The 22,741-nt window shown below is 44.9% G+C and overlaps 1 protein-coding gene across 4 annotated transcripts in view; it reads right to left on the bottom strand.

The window, feature by feature from the left end:
- ARHGEF10 (Rho guanine nucleotide exchange factor 10) overlaps window positions 1-22,741 on the bottom strand; it is a 197,701-nt gene that overhangs the window by 65,281 nt on the left and 109,679 nt on the right. For all 4 annotated transcript variants that reach the window (XM_040428536.1, XM_040428538.1, XM_040428539.1 and 1 more), the window contains 3 exons: window positions 17,762-17,907; window positions 16,085-16,254; window positions 8,813-8,928 (listed from right to left, as the gene is read on the bottom strand). In XM_040428536.1, the coding sequence (XP_040284470.1) occupies window positions 8,813-8,928; window positions 16,085-16,254; window positions 17,762-17,907 (432 nt within the window). The remainder of the gene's footprint in view (window positions 1-8,812; window positions 8,929-16,084; window positions 16,255-17,761; window positions 17,908-22,741) is intronic.

Genomic DNA, 22,741 nt, shown 5'->3' with positions numbered 1-22,741 from the left:
AATCTGGCCTTATGTCAGCGCAGAATCTGTATTCATGTCATAGCAGAGAATCAGGCTTCACGTCACCCACCACTGGAACAGGCCACTGTCACACATTTAGGCCCAGGCACCCAGGCAGAGGAGAGAGGTCCCGTAACAGAGAATCTGGCCTGATGTCAGCACAGAATCTGTCTTCATGTCATAGCAGAGAATCAGGCTTCACGTCACCCACCACTGGAACAGGCCACTGTCACATATTTAGGCCCAGGCACCCAGGCAGAGGAGAGAGGTCGCGTAACAGAGAATCTGGCTTCATGTCAGCACAGAATCTGTCTTCATGTCATAGCAGAGAATCAGGCTTCACGTCACCCACCACTGGAACAGGCCACTGTCACACATTTAGGCCCCGGCACCCAGACAGAGGAGAGGTTCATTCAACTTTGGGTTGCCCCGCAATATAATGGTAAAATGAAATTAAAAATAGTATTGAATGAGGAAGTGCCCTGGAGTAGAATAATATATTGTTAAGGGGAGGTAGTTAATATCTAATCTGCACAAGGGATGGACAGATCCTGTGGGATCCATGCCTGGTTCATTTTTATGAACGTCAGCTTGTCCACATTGGCTGTAGAAAGGCGGCTGCGTTTGTCTGTAATGACGCCCCCTGCCGTGCTGAATACACGTTCAGACAAAACGCTGGCCGCCGGGCAGGCCAGCACCTCCAAGGCATAAAAGGCTAGCTCTGGCCAGGTGGACAATTTGGAGACCCAGAAGTTGAATGGGGCCGAACCATCAGTCAGTACGTGGAGGGGTGTGCACAGGTACTGTTCCACCATGTTAGTGAAATGTTGCCTCCTGCTAACACGTTCCGTATCAGGTGGTGGTGCAGTTAGCTGTGGCGTGGTGACAAAACTTTTCCACATCTCTGCCATGCTAACCCTGCCCTCAGAGGAGCTGGCCGTGACACAGCTGCGTTGGCGACCTCTTGCTCCTCCTCTGCCTTCGCCTTGGGCTTCCACTGGTTCCCCTGTGACATTTGGGAATGCTCTCAGTAGCGCGTCTACCAACGTGCGCTTGTACTCGCGCATCTTCCTATCACGCTCCAGTGTAGGAAGTAAGGTGGGCACAAGTAAGGTGGCAACCCAGTAGTCCGCACACGTTAAAATGTGGGCAACTCTGCTGTCATTGCGCAGGCACTGCAGCATGTAGTCGCTCATGTGTGCCAGGCTGCCCAGAGGTAAGGACAAGCTGTCCTCTGTGGGAGGCGTATCGTCATCGTCCTGTGTTTCCCCCCAGCCACGCACCAGTGATGGGCCCGAGCTGCTTTGGGTGCCACCCCGCTGTGAACATGCTTCATCCTCATCCTCCTCCACCTCCTCCTCATCCTCGTCCTCCTCGTCCTCCAGTAGTGGGCCCTGTCTGGCCACATTTGTACCTGGCCTCTGGTGTTGCAAAAAACCTCCCTCTGAGTCACTTTGAAGAGACTGGCCTGAAAGTGCTAAAAATGACCCCTCTTCCTCCTCTTCCTCCTGGGCCACCTCCTCTTCCATCATCGCCCTAAGTGTTTTCTCAAGGAGACATAGAAGTGGTATTGTAACGCTGATAACGGCGTCATCGCCACTGTCCATGTTGGTGGAGTACTCGAAACAGCGCAACAGGGCACACAGGTCTCGCATGGAGGCCCAGTCATTGGTGGTGAAGTGTGTCTGATCCGCAGTGCGACTGACCCGTGCATGCTGCAGCTGAAACTCCACTATGGCCTGCTGCTGCTCGCACAGTCTGTCCAGCATATGCAAGGTGGAGTTCCACCTGGTGGGTACGTCGCATATGAGGCGGTGAGCGGGAAGGCCGAAGTTACGCTGTAGCGCAGACAGGCGAGCAGCGGCAGGGTGTGAACGCCGGAAGCGCGAACAGACGGCCCGCACTTTATGCAGCAGCTCTGACATGTCGGGGTAGTTGCGAATGAACTTCTGCACCACCAAATTCAGCACATGCGCCAGGCAAGGGCTAGTCCCAGAGCTGCAACGAGATTTCGCCCATTATCGCACACCACCAGGCCGGGCTTGAGGCTCACCGGCAGCAACCACTCATCGGTCTGTTGTTCTATACCCCGCCACAACTCCTGTGCAGTGTGGGGCCTGTCCCCCAAACATATGAGTTTCAGAATGGCCTGCTGACGTTTACCCCGGGCTGTGCTGAAGTTGGTGGTGAAGGTGTGTGGCTGACTGGATGAGCAGGTGGAAGAAGAGGAGGAGGAAGCTGAGTAGGAGGAGGAGGAGACAGGAGGCAAAGAATGTTGCCCTGAGATCCTTGGCGGCGGAAGGACGTGCGCCAAACAGCTCTCCGCCTGGGGCCCAGCCGCCACTACATTTACCCAGTGTGCAGTTAGGGAGATATAGCGTCCCTGGCCGTGCTTACTGGTCCACGTATCTGTGGTTAGGTGGACCTTGCCACAGATGGCGTTGCGCAGTGCACACTTGATTTTATCGGACACTTGGTTGTGCAGGGAAGGCACGGCTCTCTTGGAGAAGTAGTGGCGGCTGAGAACAACATACTGTGGGACAGCAAGTGACATGAGCTGTTTGAAGCTGTGTGTGTCCACCAGCCTAAATGACAGCATTTCATAGGCCAGTAGTTTAGAAATGCTGGCATTCAGGGCCAGGGATCGAGGGTGGCTAGGTGGGAATTTACGCTTTCTCTCAAATGTTTGTGAGATGGAGAGCTGAACGCTGCCGTGTGACATGGTTGAGATGCTTGGTGACGCAGGTGGTGCTGTTGGTGGTACATCCCATGTTTGCTGGGCGGCAGGTGCCAACATTCCTCCAGAGGCAGAGGAAGAGGCCGAGGCGGCGGCAGCAGCAGAAGAGGCCGAGGCAGCAGCAGAAGAAGGGGCAGCAGGGGGAGCCTGAGTGACTTCCTTGTTTTTAAGGTGTTTACTACACTGCAGTTCATGCTTTGCATGCAGGTGCCTGGTCATGCAGGTTGTGCTAAGGTTCAGAACGTTAATGCCTCGATTCAGGCTCTGATGGCACAGCGTGCAAACCACTCGGGTCTTGTCGTCAGCACATTGTTTGAAGAAGTGCCATGCCAGAGAACTCCTTGAAGCTGCCTTTGGGGTGCTCGGTCCCAGATGGCGGCGGTCAGTAGCAGGCGAAGTCTCTTGGCGGCGGGTGTTCTGATTTTGCCCACTGCTCCCTCTTTTGCTACGCTGTTGGCTCGGTCTCACCACTGCCTCTTCCTCCGAACTGTGAAAGTCAGTTGCACGACCTTCATTCCATGTGGGGTCTAGGACCTCATCGTCCCCTGCATCGTCTTCCACCCAGTCTTGACCCCTGACCTCCTGTTCAGTCTGCACACTGCAGAAAGACGCAGCAGTTGGCACCTGTGTTTCATCATCATCAGAGACGTGCTGAGGTGGTATTCCCATGTCCTCATCATCACGAAAAATAAGTGGTTGTGCGTTAGTGCATTCTATCTCTTCCACCCCTGGGGAAGGGCTAGGTGGATGCCCTTGGGAAACCCTGGCAGCAGAGTCTTCAAACAGCATAAGAGACTGCTGCATAACTTGAGGCTCAGACAGTTTCCCTGATATGCATGGGGGTGATGTGACAGACCGATGGGCTTGGTTTTCATGCGCCATCTGTGCGCTTTCTGCAGAAGACTGGGTGGGAGATAATGTGAACGTGCTGGATCCACTGTCGGCCACCCAATTGACTAATGCCTGCACCTGCTCAGGCCTTACCATCCTTAGAACGGCATTGGGCCCCACCAAATATCGCTGTAAATTCTGCTGGCTACTGGGACCTGAGGTAGTTGGTTCACTAGGACGTGTGGCTGTGGCAGAACGGCCACGTCCTCTCCCAGCACCAGAGGGTACACTAACACCACCACGACCATGTCCACGTCCGCGTCCCTTATTAGATGTTTTCCTCATTGTTCCCGTTCACAACAATTTTGAGAATGGCAAATTCGGGAATGCTTTTTCAACCCAGAACAAAAAGTCTGCTTTTACGGTCACTACAAATAACTTGACCAGCTAAAACTGTGCAGATTTGGTTGAATAGAGATGTGAGACCTGGTTTTTTTTTGCGCTGTGTGACAGTTATAGGTTTAATCACAGAATGACACTTCTATCAGCACGCTAGCGTGTGTCTTAGGTTTTTCTGAATCACACTATCAATACCTTCAATGTAAGATTTTCTTTTTGGGATAGATTTCAAGTAGGCCTCAAATACCACAAACTAGTAATTTTGAGAATGGCAAATTTGGGAATGCTTTTTCAACCCAGAACAAAAAGTCTGCTTTTACGGTCACTACAAATAACTTGACCAGCTAAAACTGTGCAGATTTGGTTGAATAGAAATGTCAGGTCTATTTTTTAGGCGCTGGGTGACAGGCTCAACTTGCCTCTGATGTAATATATGGCCAAAAAATAACCACACTGTTGATGGTTAAATGCACTTGGGTGACACAGGCTCAGCCTGCACCAGATGTAGTATACGGCCAAAAAATAACCAGACTGTTGATGGTTAAATGCACTTCTTTGACACAGGCTCAGCCTGTAGCTAATGTAGTATATGGCCAAAAAATAACCAGACTGTTGATGGTTAAATGCACTTCGGTGACACAGGCTCAGCCTCAAAAAAGTGAGCAAGTCAATAAAAGCACTTCAATGATCCACAGCTGCAGATCGATCACAGAATGAAGTCTTTTGGAGGAGTTAATCTGCCTAATCTCGCCCTAACGTCGCAGCTGCAACCTCTCCCTATACTGATCATAGCAGAGTGACGTGCGGCGCTACGTGACTCCAGCTTAAATAGAGGCTGGGTCACATGGTGCACTGGCCAATCACAGCCATGCCAATAGTAGGCATGGCTGTGATGGCCTCTTGGGCCAAGTAGTATGACGCTTGTTGATTGGCTGCTTTGCAGCCTTTCAAAAAGCGCCAAGAAAGCGCCGAACCCGAACTTTTACGAAAATGTTCGGGTTCGGGTCCGTGTCACGGACACCCCAAAATTCGGTACGAACCCGAACTATACAGTTCGGGTTCGCTCATCCCTAGTCACAAGGCAACCCGATGCCGTGCTAAGGCTGCCCAATGCCTTGCACGGCATCATGAACTGCCTTCTCCTAGGCGACATGTTAGTGTATGACTCAGTGTCATACACTAACAGGCAATGCATTACAATACAAGATGTATTGTAATGTATTGCAGAGGAGATCAGACCCCCAAAAGTGAACATCATAAATAAAGTAAAGAAAAAAAAAGTTAAAAAAAACAAACAAACAAACAAAAAAAAAAAAAAAAACGCTCCTTTCCCCTTATTTTATAATAAAAAATTTAATAAAAAAACCACACATATTAGGTATCGTCGCGTCCGTAATGACCGGCTCTATAAATATATCAAATGGCCCACCCTGTCTGATAAACACCATAAAAAAATAAAAATAAAAAACGATGTAAAAAAAAAAAGCCATTTTATGTGACCTTACATGACAAAAAGTGAAACACCAAGCGATCAAAAAGGCGTATGTCCCACAAAATGGTATCAATAAAACAGTCACCTCATCCTTCAAAAAATGAGCCCCTACCTAAGACAATCGCCCAAAAATAAAAAAAAATACAGCTCTTAGAAAATGGAGACACTAAAACATATTTTTTTTTGTTTCAAAACTGCTATTATTGTGCTAAAGTGAAATACATAAAAAATATAAAAATATATATACATATTCGGGATCGCCACGTCCGTAACAACCAGCTCTATAAAAATATCACATGACCTAACCCCTCAGGTGAATACCGTAAAAAAAAATTATAAACTGTAAAAAAAAAAAGCTATTTTTGTCACATTACATCACAAAAATTTCAACAGCAAGTGATCAAAAAGGTGTATGCCCAACAATATAGTACCAATCAGACCGTCACCTCATCCCACAAAAAAATTAGACCCTAGAATCGGTCAAAAAATAAAAGAGCTATGGCTCTCAGACTATGGATACACTAAAATATCATTATTTCGGTTTCAAAAATGCTATTATTGTGTAAAACTTAAATAAATAAGAAAAAGTACACATATTAGGCATTGCCACGTCCCTAACGATCTGCTCTATAAAAAAGTCACATGACCTAATCCCTCAGGTAAACGCTGTAAAAAAATAAAATAAAAACTGTGCCAAAACATCCATTTTTTGTTTACCTTGTCTCACAAAAAACTTAATATAGACCAATTAAAAATCATATGTACCCCAAAATAGTACCAATAAAACTGGCACCTTAGGCCTCATGCACACGACCGTTGTGTGCATCCGTGTCTGTTGTTCCGTTTCCCGTGATTTTCTGCGGACCCATTGACTTTCAATGGGTCTGTTGAAAACTCGGAAAATGCACCGTTTATCATCCGCATCCGTGATCCGTGTTTGCTGTCCGTCAAAAAAATAAGACCTGTCCTATTTTTTTGACGGACAACGGTTCGCGGACCCATTCAAGTCAAGGGGTCCGTGAAAAAACACGGAGGCACACAAGATTGTCATCCGCGTCCGTGATCCGTGTCCGTAGGCTACTTTTGCACAGACTGATCCGCTGATCCGTCTGCATAAAAGCTTTTTCAGATCTGAGATTTCAAAATCGTGAAAACTCAGATCCGACAGTATATTCTAACACAGAGGCGTTCCCATAATGATGGGGACGCTTCAAGTTAGAATATACTAAGAACTGTGGACATAACTGCCCCCTGCTGCCTGGCAGCACCCGATCTCTTACAGGGGGCTGTGATCCGCACAATTAACCCCTCAGGTGCCGCACCTGAGGGGTTAATTGTGCGTATCATAGCCCCCTGTTAGAGATCAGGTGCTGCCAGGCAGCAGGGGCCAGACCCCCCTCCCTCCCCAGTATTATATTCATTGGTGGCCAGTGCGGCCCCCCTCCCTCCCTAGTATTATATTCATTGGTGGCCAGTGCGGCCTCCCCTCTCTCCCACCTCCCCACCCCCCCATCATTGGTGGCAGCGGAGAGTTCCGATCGGAGTCCCAGTTTAACCGCTGGGGCTCCGATCGGTTACCATGGCAGCTAAGACGCTACGGTAGTCCTGGCTGCCATGGTTACTTAGCAATTTTAGAAGCATTATACTTACCTGCGATGTCTGTGACCGGCCGGGCGCTCCTCCTACTGGTAAGTGACAGGTCTGTGCTATAAGCAATGCGCCGCACAGACCTTTCACTTACCAGTAGGAGGAGCGCCCGGCCGGACACAGACAGCGCAGGTAAGTATAATGCTTCTAAAATTGCTAAGTAACCATGGCAACCAGGACTGCAGTAGCGTCCTGGTTGCCATGGTTACCGATCGGAGCCCCAGCGATTAAACTGGGACTCCGATCGGAACTCTCCGCTGCCACCAATGATGGGGAGGTGGGAGAGAGGGGAGGCCGCACTGGCCACCAATTAATATAATACTGGGGAGGGAGGGAGGGGGGCCGCACTGGCCACCAATGAATATAATACTGGGGAGGGAGGGAGGGGGGCCGCACTGGCCACCAATGAATTTAAAACTGGGGAGGGAGGGGGGTCTGGCCCCTGCTGCCTGGCAGCACCTGATCTCTAACAGGGGGCTATGATACGCACAATTAACCCCTCAGGTGCGGCACCTGAGGGGTTAATTGTGCTGATCACAGCCCCCTGTAAGAGATCGGGTGCTGCCAGGCAGCAGGGGGCAGTCATGTACACAGTTCTTAGTATATTCTAACTTGAAGCGTCCCCATCACTATGGTAACGCCTCTGTGTTAGAATATACTGTCGGATATGAGTTTTGACGATCTAACTCAAATCTGATGGTATATTCTAACATAGAGGCGTTCCCATGGTGATGGGGACGCTTCAAGTTAAAATATACCATCGGATTGGAGAAAACTCCGATGCTATGGTATATTAACTCCTGACTTTACATTGAAAGTCAATAGGGGACGGATCCGTTTGCAATTGCACCATATTGTGTCAACTTCAAATGGATCCGTCCACATTGACTTGCATTGTAAGTCAGGACGGATCCGTTTGGCTCCGCACGGCCAGGCGGACACCAAAACGACTTTTTCTTCATGTCCTTGGATCCTCCAAAAATCAAGGAAGTCCCACGGAAGAAAAAACCGACACGGATCACGGACCTACGGACCCCTTTTTTGCAGACCTTAAAAAAAAAAAAAAATCGGTGCATATACTGTGTGAAAATACAGAGGCAAACTCATTTCTAAGGCAGCCAGTTGTACTTAAATTGAGTCTGTCAGTAGTTTTGTTCATGTTACACTGCTGACAGCACTAAGTAGGGCAGGGGAGAGCACTACAAGCATACCATTTGTGGAACATTTATTATCAGGAGTATTATGAACATGAGCTTTTATTCTGCCAGACACTCCTCCCGCAAGTGCCCAGGAGGTGGAGCCCCTCTGCATGACAGCTGTAGAGGGGTCCTGGTTGACTGCTAAAGCTGTTACTTGGAGCAGAGGGAAGGAGTTGTGCAGCAGCTCAATGCAGAAGGCACTTGCAAGAGCAGTGCCTGAGGGAATACAAGTTCATATTCACACTACTCCTCATAACACTTAGTGAGGTCAGCAGTTTTGCATAGTCAAAACTTCTGACAGATTCTCTTTAAGATGGAAATTGAATATCTGCTGCATGTTCATACAATAAATGCTGTCAAACACCAGCATAGAAGGGGGGAGGTCAGGTTTCCACACTCTGAAATCCTTTTTTCCCCTAGCCTTTTAAAAATGGCGTGTTCCTCTATCTTCTCATAGTATTACACGTTGCTCTCAGATAAGGTAATAAGAAATTCAGCAGTGCTTACCTGATAGTTTCCTCTCAGTTGAGATACTAATTGAGAGATTTGGTTTACAACATCTAAATCGTGCAGCAGATTCTGTAAATCTTGATAAAGTTGCCCAGGCCCCATGTATAATTTATCTGTAGATGTACAGATGGAATAATGTTAATTAAATATACAGAATACTAAAAGAAGGAAAATGTAAAAGCATAAAAATCCCATGGCAACCAATTTTATCACTTCTTTTATTTTCAAAGCTACTCTGAAAAAACATGACTTCTTGTTACAGTCCGCACTGACACGCTTCGGCTCTGTTCACACTGGCATCACTGCTTCTGTGTATAAAGGAGCAATGACAGCTATGCTGGGTCCATGCTTTAATACACACTGCACTATACATGACGAAAATTATTAACGGAAAAAAATCACACAACTACCACAAACAAGTCAGATCATGGGAAAAAGGCTCTGTACAGTAGGAGGATCTACTGCAGATTACACTGTTTTTGACATAAAACTAAGCTGCATATCATTATTTTTCATTTCAAACGACAATGGAACCTGGTTCCTCCATTCTCAGTCAGTAAGTGCCGTTGGCGCAGATGGTACCGTGCTGCTCATGCAAGAGATTGGGCAAAGTGTTATGGCTTAAAGGGTTCTCTGGAAAGGATTTAGAATAGCCACCAGCAGTCTGTCCTAGAATGTGAGCGGGACTGGTTGCCTCACCAATCAGCTCTTATCACCAGGAAAAACCGCAGCCTTCCATTATTGTGCATTATCTGCAGGCCATTAGAATAAATGGCTGGACATGTAATATGTGGATGAGCTGGGCCCACCATAGTGGGAGCTATATTTTGGAGTGATTTTTTGTGGGATCATCTAAAAAAAATATGTCTTAAAGGGGTAGTGCAGGATTTTCATATTGATGGCCTATCTTGAGGATAGGCTATCAATACCAGATCGGATGAGGTTCGACTACCGCCGCCCAAACTCAACAGCAATCAGGCGAGTGCGGCGGCCTCTTTCTAGGCCAGTGACATCACATGACATCGGTCACATGGCTTAGGCACAGCCCAGCCTCACTCAAGTGAATACAAAGTACAACTGTTACCCAATGGATGGCACTGTTCTCGGTAAGCTGCGCAGATGCCAATCACACACTGTATACCCTTTAAGATAAAAATTGTAAGGAGATGGATAGGAAAGTGAAAACTGTAACATAACAGATAAAAAATATGTTCTGTCCAAAGGTTATAATAGGATGATAAGGCTATGTTCATGATTGAGCTGAAATCGGCATTTGTAGGAAACAGAAGTCTTTGGGGCAGGCAAGTATAAATGTCTGCCAATCCAACTGGGTAAACAAAATATTATACAATATATATATATTTAAAAATCTAATAAAAGTGGATCTGTAGTTTGCATTCTTAAGTATACTGTTGGTCGTCCAGGAAGCATGTGGGCCCTAAGCAGTTAATTGGTATTCAGAAATGCTAATGAGTGTAATGAATGGTCTTCTTGTGTGAAGAAACATTTCCGATTGGTGCCAATGCAATCAGAGCAGATCAGGAGCTTTAATCATGTCCCTTATAGTGACAAGACCAAACTCTCAGGACAAGGGGGTCTGTGTTGCCCATATAGATGTGGGGCACAATTCTTCACAAAAATGTAATGAAAGGAAGCTTTGCATCTATGTAAAAGGAAAACTTCATTTCCTTCCCACTAGTTAGTTATAGTCAGTCCACTAGATGAGAAAATCAGGGTGCTGAGGACTCCAGACGTCTTTACACAGGGCTGGAGGAAATCATTCTCCAGATTACTCCAACTCTTACATGGAGACCATATAAATCAGGGATGGCCAACCTGCGGGTCTCCAGATGTTCTAAAACTACAACTCCCACCATGCCCTGCTGTAGGCAGTGTGGGCATGCTGGGAGTTGTAGTTTTGCGACAGCTGGAGAGCCTCAGGTTGGCCATCCCTTATATAAAATCAATGATTTAATGCAGTTAGGTGGAAATTTGTCTAAAATATTCCCAGACTCCAAATATCAGCAGAAGTTTTTTGGCCTCACTTAAAGAGGACCTTTCACCTGTATAAACTATGTTAACTGAGTATGCTGCCATATAGAGCGGCGCCCGGGGATCTCACTGCACTTACAATTATCCCTGGGCGCCGCTCCGTTCTCCCGTTATGTCCGGGGACTTGGTTATAGTAGGCGGGTCTTCTCTTGTCCTGTGGGCATCTTCTTCTCCTAGGCTGCAGCGCTGGCCAATCGCAGCTCACAGCCTGGGAGAAAAAAACCTCCCAGGCTGTGATCTGTGCGCTGCGATTGGCCAGCGCTGCAGCCTAGGAGAAGGAGACGCCCACAGGACAAGAGAAGACCCGCCTACTATAACTTAAGAAGCAAAGGTACCGGAGCCTATAACGGGAGAACGGAGCGGTGCCCGGGGATAATAGTAAGTGCAGTGAGATCCCCGGGCGCCGCTCTATATGGCAGCATACTCAGTTAACATCGTTCATACAGGTGAAAGGTCCTCTTTAAGCAGAAACTACAAAATATCCTGTGGTGTACATTACAATATAAGGGGCGTTTTTACAGCAATTTTCGAAAACCATGGCAGAAAATGTACTGTGAACACAGCCTAAAGTAGATCTGTATCTGTTAGAGGTCCGCATAGTATGGGGACAGTTCTGTTCTACTCTTAAGCTACTTTCACACTCGTGTTTTGGTTTCCGTTTGTTAGATCCGTTCAGGGCTCTCACAAGCGGTCCAAAACGGATCAGTTTTGCCCTAATGCATTCTGAACGGAAAAGAATCCACTCAGAATGCATCAGTTTGCCTCCGTTCCGTCTCCATTCCACTTTGGAGGCGGACACCAAAATGCTGGTTGCAACGTTTTGGTGTCCGTCTGACTAAACTGAGCCAAACAATCTGGCACAATCTGGCACATGACAGATCTGCACCAAACGCGAGTGTGAAAGTAGCCTTATAATTTAGGTATGGTCTGTAGGACCAGAAATCCCTTTAGGGGTCCCTAACTAATAGTAAAATCTTAACTTTATTTCAATCAATCACAAGAAAACCTATTATTAAAACTATCAGAGTATCAGTGAGGTAGAGGAAAGGCTATACAATTTTGATCCTGGTTGCTCAGGGCAACCTAACTATTCCTATATAAATGCCTATAGGGTGCACTACTGTTGCCACTCTCCAGGGCCACCTTTGACAGTGGAAGCAGTCATCCTTCAGAGTTCTCACACTTGGATGTGCCCGCTATGTGTATCAGCCTATTTGAGCACAATTTGTATCAAGTTGTCTGGGAGGAGGTGCCAAGTTTAGCAACAATTCGCTACTCCACAGACTGTGCTACTACCCCATAGGCTTACACGCAAGACCGGAGTGTACATCAATCACCAGCTGGTAACTGCTATTATTTTTCCAAGGCAGTCAGTTTGTAGATATGGAGTATACCGGGCACTTTGTCCCTCGCTACCTACTATCTATGGCTACTAGTGCCGCTCGTAATGCTCCTAATGGACCTCACTGGCTCTGTCTAAAATGTTTGCGCTAACCTAATACACCCCTCCCGACATGTTTCGCCACTTGCGTGGCTTCGTCAGGGGAAGTGGGGTATAGGTGCGTGCGCGCTCATCATGACCTTTTTTTACTCCGCAGGGAGTCCCGCCCATCCATTCCCTCTGCCCACTGACTGTGCTACTATTCCTATATGGCACATTGCAGGGCCCATCAGTGAGGAGCGCGTCATTTTACATGGATATCAAGCGCTCCTCCCTCTGTCGCATCATCGCGAGTTCAGTCAGGCCGGGGCGCATCCTCTGACGTATGTATTGTGCGCTCCTTGTTCTGAGGCCCCGTCGCAGGTAGATGTGGTATTGTGAGTTCCTCCCCTTCTGAGTGATATGCCTCCTCTCTTCCAAAGCCATTAACCCCTTCCTGCCGGGCGCTCGGATGTTCTCATGGGAATATGTGCAGTGCTTATCTATCCATCTCCATAGGTGCTCCTCTGTTTACCTCCTTATATTTCCACTTTTATGTAAACGATGGATATAAAACTATTTCTTAGCCATAGCACTAGTTTCTCAAAGTACCCTTCTTTTACAAATTAACATAGATCTGATTATGATACCCCTCTACTTTAGTGTCCATTATTCATGATGTTTTATATTCTATAGTCACTCATATTCTATATTGGCACATATTTAGGGCGTTCCATCTATGGGGGGGATAGTCAATATTATGTAATTTAGTTTTATAATGGCTCTGTCCAGAGGTTGCTCATCATGTATTTATAGCTCCTACCTGTATATGGCTCCTTTTCATTATTTATTTTTTATTTTTCCTTTTTCAGTTTTTCCTTTATACATCTGTAGGGGCCATTAGTGCTCGGGGAAAGTAGCCTTAGCTCAAATAGTACAAAAAACATAGACCTGTCTGGCTAATAACTGCTGACTTGGTGGTGGGAGGTGTCTGCTCAGCTCTGTTCTTGGTTAGTGTCATGGGGAATGGGGAAGGGAAAATACCAGATACACACAAAAGGAAATAGACAACAATCTAAGCCTCAAAAGCTAAGGAAGAGGGATGGTGACCTCCTAGTTATCCCTAGGTCTTTCCCTAACTCCTGCCAGTATGAGCAGATCCTGATGGCGGAAATGCTCATACGCTGGATACCTATGCCCTGCAAAAATTGACGAGCCCTAGGATAGGTAGCCGGGGATGAGACAGCTGGTTCATTCCCAGATGAAGAAACCCGCGTCTCCCTGAGGCCTAGAACCAAAACACACCAGAGAACAACAAACAGAAAAGGCAACTAGTACTTAGCTTTGCGATGTATGGAGAAGCAGGAGATCCAAGACAAACAAGCTCTAGCAACTCCAAAAGGAAATATCAACCGCATGGTCAGCAGTGTGAGGCGGATCTAAATAGAGCCTCATCACTGATAACAAGCAGAACCTGAGGAGAGGTGAGATCCTGCCAAACAACATACAAAGAGGGAAACAGAGAGACCTGTCAGATAGCCTCACGTGCAGCAAGTCTATCCGATCTTCTCACCTCTGTCACGGGAAGGACCGTGACAGTTAGTTGCTATTGGCCAAATAACAAAACATTTTCTGTGCCATTTGAACTAATAATAAAGTGGACCTGTCCTCATATATGCGCAGTGACCCAACGGTTCCCTGCTAAATGGGGTTATGTGACTTTACTATGTATATTATTTCCCACAGGCTCCGTATAGGAGAAATAGTTTATCCCTTTCCCTAGACTCAGTTACTAGGGTGGGCTGGCCCCATCCCTATGAGCTGGGAACTGTAGGACAGTGTGGCATGCAACCAACAGCTAAAGTGGCTAGCTGGTGCCAGAGAGAAGCACCAGACGGGGTTACACCTGTCCTGCAAGCTGAGAGTGACCATAAAAGTGACTGTCTCTGAGAGAAAGAAGTATTGAACTTTGCAGAAGGTTGGGGGCCATTACAAAGGGACAGTGAATGGACAAGTTGTCAGTGAAAGATAACACACATATTGAGGCTGTGGACTTCACTGCATTCAGTTAGGGAGAAGATTCAGGCGCTCTGCCTTACTTCTGAGACAAACTGGCCATCTGTTAAAACACTACACCCCACATTTGGACACTGCAGTGCTATACTGAGAGTGAGAATTTCCTGTGATAGGCTCTACAAGTGCCCGTATCATCTACAAGAATTATTTCAGTAAAGTACAGTTAAGTGGTTACCCCCAAATCTAGCCTCATCATTGCCTTGCACTACCTCTCTTCACAGTCGCGTCATCACTCCTTCCTAGCCCTCCAAGGAAGCCCTGCCTGCAACACAAAACCCACCTACACTGAAAAAACCCCCACCTAACATCAGGTAGGAGCCCTAAAATCAAGGTGTACCAGGGGAAGCATCAGAGTGAGGACAGCTACTGTGACTACTACTACTCATATCCTAGCCACCAGCACCACCCACTGCTGTCCTCTCATGGGTCACTGCCTATGTAGCATATAAAGACAGACAGACGTTAAGGGGGTGGCAAATGCTCTTGCCTATATGGATTGTTCTCCCCTGATCTCCACAACAGCTTATTTCTTACAAATCAGAAATAAATATGCTGCCATCAGAATCTATCAGCAGTGCAGCCTCAGGGTTTGGGCCTGTAACTTCAGTTTTAATATGTGGAGACATGATCACCTGACATTCACATTTTTATGTACATTAAAGGGCCTTTCATAATTTATTTTCTTAGCTGGACCCAAGTAGACCCCACATGCAATCCTCAGACTGCAACTTGTAGAGAGTAATGGAATTTTCTCCATTATCCTATACAGCTCTGGCTCATTACTTACAAGGAACACCTTTCTGGGAGAGGCAGAGATCAGGGACCATGGCATCTGAGGGGTTAAATGCCAATACCAATAGCCACAGCCAACAGCCTGTTCCTAATGTGCCAGCTCTATTCTGGAGCGGGAGCCATCTTTAAAGACCTGATATCCACCATACATGTATGTTGGATGTCAGGAAGGGGTTAGGATTCTTTTATATGGATTGTATAAAAAAAATATATAATAAATAAATTCACAAAAACACACCAAATCCTTTTCTGATTCCACATTCCCTAACAAAATACAACATTATAAGTCAGAAGTCAGACCAGTTGTCAGAATTTAATAATTAAGCCTTAGTTACTCAAAAGGTTTGGCCAGGTTTTTGAAAAAAAAATATCACCTCAGTCCATGGACTGTCTCTGGCATTGCAGGTCATACCTACAGTAAATGGAATTGGGATCCCCTACGATGCCAGGCACAACACATGGACAGGCGTAGTGCTGTTTCTTGGGGGGAAAAATGCATTGAAAACTGAATATTAACACCAGACAGATGAGCGAGAATGTGAGCTCCCGTTCTGCCCTCCGCTCCTCTGACCGCATTGCACAGTATTATAAGGATTTATAATGCTGTGTGTCCTTGCGAAACCTGGAATCTATTTTATTACAGTGACATAAAGCAGTCAGTGTAATTCAGTAGATTCCAGGTCTCTCAGGGTCACACCAACTTATACATCATTATAATGCTGTGCGATCCTGTCAGAGGAGCGGAGGGCAGAACGGAAACTTACAGTGCCACATGCGAGTTTCTTGCATTGAATTCGCTCGTCTGTGTCTGGCTTAACCATATAAAATGACACTCTCAAAAGAAAGCTCCAAGAATTAGAACTCCATTACAAGTATATAGACATTTCTACCACTGATCTCTAGGTCTCAAAGGTTTATCAGGTACTTACTTGGTTTGACACAAACAACCTTCTCAGCTGCATGCAAAGAAGAAAACCGAGTCTGATTTCCTTGCTCTTCACTTTCCCCATATTCAATAACTTCAACATGACCCAGAGGTACACTCCATTTCAGTAAGTATTTCTGACTTGTTACCATATTGCTGCCTTCATTAGACGACCTAAGATAGAAAGGAAGCTTCTAAATGACCTGTGCTACATCATACAGAATAGGCTACTTTCCTATTAGCGTTGTTTTTTTTTTGCGGATCAGTCATGGATCTGCAAAACGCTTCCGTTACCATAATACAACCGCATGCATGCATCATGAACGGATCCGGTTGTATTAGGTCTTCTATAGCCATGACGGATCCGTCATGAACACCATTGAAAGTCAATGGGGGACGGATCCGGACAGAAAACGCTGCAAGCAGCGTTTTGGTGTCCGCCTCCAGAGCGAAATGGTGTGTGAACGGAGGCAAGCTGATGCATTCTGAGCGGATCCTTTTCCATTCAGAATGCATTAGGGTAAAACTGATCCGTTTTGGACCGCTTGTGAGAGCCCTGAACGGATCTCACAAACGGAAAGCAGCCATATTCAGATGGACGTATAATGACTGTCTTTAAGATACCAGTATTAGATCTGCACATATTTATTACGCAGTTGAGCATATTATTCACTTTTATAAGTACAGTTTCTTATACTTACTAGACAACAAAAAACATTCATAGTTTAAAACCTGATTCATATGGATATTTTTAGCCTGCAGATAAGGAAGCAGATAATGTAGTCCAGGTGTATATAAATACGATCACATATAAAACATCTTATTTCCTTGTGCTTTTCTTTCCATTTTCTCATTAAATTGGGACATAAAACTGGATTTGCACTGGTAAAACGTCTTGCTCCCAGACTAAAGCTCTGGTTTCGATAAGTGCATGCTAGTGCCATCTGCTGGCTCAGTAGCACCATGCAGCATCCCCTGCCAGAGTATAAGTGCTCATAATACATGTTATTGTGATTTAATTACAAGCAAAAATCAATGTAATACAAAGCAGTGGTGAGCATTACTCAAACCTGTATTAATAGTGCAGACATCAATTTAAAGTGGGACCTTATTATCCTTTTATATTCTGACTTTCCACTACTACATTAAAGGGGTTGTCTGGGCTTTTAATATTGATGACCTATCCTCAGGATAGGTCATCAATATCAGATCGGCGGGGGTCCGACACCCCCGCCGATCAGCTGTTTGAAGAGGAGGCGCGCGCCGTGCCAGCGATGCCTCCTCTTTACCGTTTACCTTCTCGCTGTCGCCTCTGCAGCGGTGAGCAGGTGTAATTACACCCAGGCCGTCCCATTCATTTCAATGGTACGGATCGCTCCTATACAAGTGTATGGGAACGATCCGTCTTATTGAAATGAAAGGGACGGTTAGGTGTAATTTCACCTGCTCACCGCTGCAGAGGCGACGGCGAGAAGTTAAACAGTGAAGAGGAGGCAGCGCTGGCACGGCGCGCGCCTCCTCTTCAAACAGCTGATCGGTGGGGGTGCCGGGTGTCGGACCCCCGCCTATCTGATATTGATGGCCTATCCTGAGGATAGGACATCAATATTAAAAGCCCGGAGAACCCCTTTAATACTATTTCTCACAGAGTACTTATTTTTATAGACCAGAAACATCCAACCTTGTATTAGCTGTGGCACACATCAGTACGTCATTCAGCATGAAGAGACGTCTCTGCTTAGTTTTCAGTATCTCGCCCTTCTCGTTGTACACGGTTTCTACCATGTCATCTGATCGGATAAGATATCTGCTTCCATTACTGAGGAGCTACATTTCAGGGGAAATAGACAAAATGACAGCGGTCAACCATGATACATCACAAACCTGACCTTACAATAATCTTCCCTTATTAAACCCTTCTATCCCAGACCAGTTTTCACCTTCCTGCCCAGGCCATTTTTTGCAAATCTGACATGTGTCACTTTATGTGGTAATAACTTTGGAACGCTTTTACTTATCCAAACCATTCTGAGATTGTTTTCTCGTGACACATTGTACTTCATGAAAGTGGTAAATTTGAGTCAATATATTTCACCTTTATTTATGAAAAAATCCCAAATTTACAAAAAAAAAAATAGAAAGATTTGCAATTTTCAAAATTTTGTAAATGTCATTTTATTTTTTGGGGATGTTAGAAGGCTCAGAATTTTAGAAGCAATTCGAAAAATGTTTAAGAAAATTTCCGAACCCACTTTTTAAGGACCAGTTCCAGTCTGAAGTCACTTTGTGAGGCTTACATAATAGAAACCCCCCAAAAATGACTCCATTTTAGAAACTACACCCCTCAAAGTATACAAAACAGATTTTACAAACTTGGTTAACCCTTTAGGTGTTCCACAAGAATTAAAGGAAAATGGAGATGAAATTTCAAAATTTCACTTTTTTGGTAGATTTTCCATTTTAATCCATTTTTTTTCTATAACATATCGAGGGTTAACAGTCAAACAAAACACCATTTATTACCCTGATTCTGAGGTTTACAGAAACACCCCACATGTGATCGTAAACTGATGAAAGGGCACACGGCAGGGCACAGAAGGAAAGGACTGCTGCATGATTTTTGGAAGGCAGATTTTGCTGGACTGGTTTTTAGACACCATGTCCCATTTGAAGTCCCCCTGATGCACCCCTACAGTAGAAACTCCCAAAAGTGACCCCATTTTGGAAACTAGGGGATAAAGTGAGTTTTATTGGTACTATTTTGGGGTACATATGATTTTTAAAATCGCTCTATATTACGTTTTTTGTGAGGCAAGATAACAAAAAAAAATGGCTGTTTTGGCACGGTTTTTATTTTTTACAACATTCATCTGACAGGTTAGATCATGCGCTATTTTTATAGAGCAGGTTTTTACGGACGCGGTGATATCAAATATGTCTACTTTGTTTCTGTTTTACAAAATAAAGCATTTTTGAAAAAGAATTGTTTTTGTGTCTCCATATTTTTTTATTTTTCTGCCAATCGTCTTGTGCAGGAAGAGTTGGCGTTTTTATTGGTACCATTTTTGGGTACATATTTTTGTTCATTATTACAATTTATGAGGCAAGGTGACCAAAAGAATTGGTTGTTTTGGTACAGTTTTTATTTATTTTTACAGCGTTCACCTGAGGGGTTAGGTCATGTGATATTTCTATAGAGCAGGTCGTTACGGACGTGGCAATACCTAATATGTATACTTTTTCTTATTTATTTAAGTTTTAAACAAGAATAGCATTTTTGAAACTAAAATGTCAGAGCCATATTTTTTTTTATTTTTGACTTTGTCTTAGGTAGGGGCTCATTTTTTGCGGAATGAGATGACTGCTTATATTTTGGGGGGGCATACGCCTTTTTGATCGCTTTTTTATTTATTTCACTTTAACGCAATAATTGCATTTTTGAAACAAAAAAAAATATGTTTAAGTGTCTCCATGTCCTGAGAGCTATCTTTTCTTTTTTTTTTGGGCAATTGTCTTAGGTAGTGTCAGCCTCTCACAGGGCAGGGCGTGACAGGTAGGGGCTCTTTTTTCGCGGGATGAGGTGACTTTTATTGGTACCATTCCGGGGGGTATACACCTTTTTGATCGCTTTGTGTTGCACTTTTTGTGATGTAAGGTGACAAAAATGGCTCTTTTTTTGTACAGTTTTTATTTTTTTGTTTATCGGACGGGGTGGATCATGTGATATATTTATAGAGACTGTCATTACGGACGCGTTGATACATAATATGTGTGTGTTTTCATATATATATATATATATATATATATATATATATATACATACACATATATACATACATACATACACACACTGCTCAAAAAAATTAAGGGAACACTTAAACAACACAATGTAACTCCAAGTCAATCACACTTCTGTGAAATCAAACTGTCCACTTAGGAAGCAACACTGAGTGACAATCAATTTCACATGCTGTTGTGCAAATGGGATAGACAACCGGTGCAAATTATAGGCAATTAGCAAGACACCCCCAATAAAGTAGTGGTTCGGCAGGTGGTGACCACAGGCCACTTCTCAGTTCCTATGCTTCCTGGCTGATGTTTTGGTCACTTTTGAATGCTGGCGGTGCTTTCACTCTAGTGGTAGCATGAGACGGAGTCTACAACCCACACAAGTGGCTCAGGTAGTGCAGCTTATCCAGGATGGCACATCAATGCGAGCTGTGGCAAGAAGGTTTGCTGTGTCTGTCAGTGTAGTGTTCAGAGCATGGAGGCGCTACCAGGAGACAGGCCAGTACATCAGGAGACGTGGAGGAGGCCGTAGGAGGGCAACAACCCAGCAGCAGGACCGCTACCTCCGCCTTTGTGCAAGGAGGGACAGGAGGAGCACTGCCAGAGCCCTGCAAAATGACCTCCAGCATGCCACAAATGTGCATGTGTCTGCTCAAACGGTCAGAAACAGACTCCATGAGGGTGATATGAGGGCCCAACGTCCACAGGTGGGGGTTGTGCTTACAGCCCAACACCGTGCAGGACGTTTGGCATTTGCCAGAGAACACAAAGATTGGCAAATTCGCCACTAGCGCCCTGTGCTCTTCACAGATGAAAGCAGGTTCACACTGAGCACATGTGACATGACAGAGTCTGGAGACGCCGTGGAGAACGTTCTGCTGTCTGCAACATCCTTCAGCATGACCGGTTTGGGATTGGGTCAGTAATGGTGTGGGGTGGCATTTCTTTGGAGGGCCGCACAGCCCTCCATGTGCTCGCCAGAGGTAGCCTGACTGCCATTAGGTACCGAGATGAGATGCTCAGACCCCTTGTGAGACCATATGCTGGTGCGGTTGGCCCTGGGTTCCTCCTAATGCAAGATAATGCTAGACCTCATGTGGCTGGAGTGTGTCAGCAGTTCCTGCAAGACGAAGGCATTGATGCTATGGAATGGCCCGCCCGTTCCCCAGACCTGAATCCAATTGAGCACATCTGGGACATCATGTCTCGCTCTATCCACCAACGTCACGTTGCACCACAGACTGTCCAGGAGTTGGCAGATGCTTTAGTCCAGGTCTGGGAGGAGATCCCTCAGGAGACCGTCTGCCACCTCATCAGGAGCATGCACAGGCGTTGTAGGGAGGTCATACAGGCACGTGGAGGCCACACACACTACTGAGCCTCATTTTGACTTGTTTTAACGGCATTACATCAAAGTTGGATCAGCCTGTAGTGTGTTTTTCCACATTAATTTTGAATGTGACTCCAAATCCAGACCTCCATGGGTTGAAAAATTTTATTTCCATTTTTTTTATTTTTGTGTGATTTTGTTGTCAGCACATTCAACTATGTAAAGAACAAAAGTATTTCAGAAGAATATTTAATTAACTCAGATCTAGGATGTGTTATTTTTGTGTTCCCTTTATTTTTTTGAGCAGTGTATATATATATATATATATATATATATATATACACACACATATATACATACATACATACACACACATATACACATATACACACACACACAGTACAGACCAAAAGTTTGGACACCTTCTCATTCAAAGAGTTTTCTTTATTTTCATGACTATGAAGGCATCAAAACTATAAATTAACACATGTGGAATTATATACATAACAAACAAGTGTGAAACAACTGAAAATATGTCATTCTAGGTTCTTCAAAGTAGCCACCTTTTGCTTTGATTACTGCTTTGCACACTCTTGGCATTCTCTTGATGAGCTTCAAGAGGTAGTCCCCTGAAAGGGTCTTCCAACAGTCTGAAGGAGTTCCCAGAGATGCTTAGCACTTGTTGGCCCTTTTGCCTTCACTCTGCAGTCCAGCTCACCCCAAACCACCTCGATTGGGTTCAGGTCCGGTGACTGTGGAGGCCAGGTCATCTGGCGCAGCACCCCATCACTCTCCTTCATGGTCAAATAGCCCTTACTTTCAAAGTTTTCCCAATTTTTCGGCTGACTGACAGACCTTCATTTCTTAAAGTAATGATGGACACTTGTTTTTCTTTACTTAGCTGCTTTTTTCTTGCCATAATACCAATTCTAACAGTCTATTCAGTAGGACTATCAGCTGTGTATCCACCTGACTTCTCCTCAACGCAACTGATGGTCCCAACCCCATTTATAAGGCAAGAAATCCCACTTATTAAACCTGACAGGGCACACCTGTGAAGTGAAAACCATTTCAGGGGACTACCTCTTGAAGCTCATCAAGAGAATGCCAAGAGTGTGCAAAGCAGTAATCAAAGCAAAAGGTGGCTACTTTGAAGAACCTAGAATATGACATATTTTCAGTTGTTTCACACTTGTTTGTTATGTACATAATTCCACATGTGTTAATTCATAGATTTTGATGCCTTCAGTGTGAATCTACAATTTTCATAGTCATGAAAATAAAGAAAACTCTTTGAATGAGAAGGTGTGTCCAAACTTTTGGTCTGTACTGTAATATATATATATATATATATATATATATATATATATATATATAATATAAGTGGAAAGGGGCTCTTTTATTTTTTTACTTGAAACTTTTTTTATTTTATTAAAAACTCTTTTTTTTTAACTTTATTTCTGTCCCACTCTTGGACTTTACTTTTGGGGGTCTGATCACATCTGCAATGCATTACAATACATCTGTATCGTAAAGAATTGC

The sequence above is a fragment of the Bufo bufo genome, chromosome 4 (assembly GCF_905171765.1).
Source record: "Bufo bufo chromosome 4, aBufBuf1.1, whole genome shotgun sequence".
Classification (NCBI taxonomy): domain Eukaryota; kingdom Metazoa; phylum Chordata; class Amphibia; order Anura; family Bufonidae; genus Bufo; species Bufo bufo.
The sequence above is the reverse complement of the archived record's forward strand: the minus strand, read 5'-3'. Positions and strand labels throughout refer to the sequence as shown.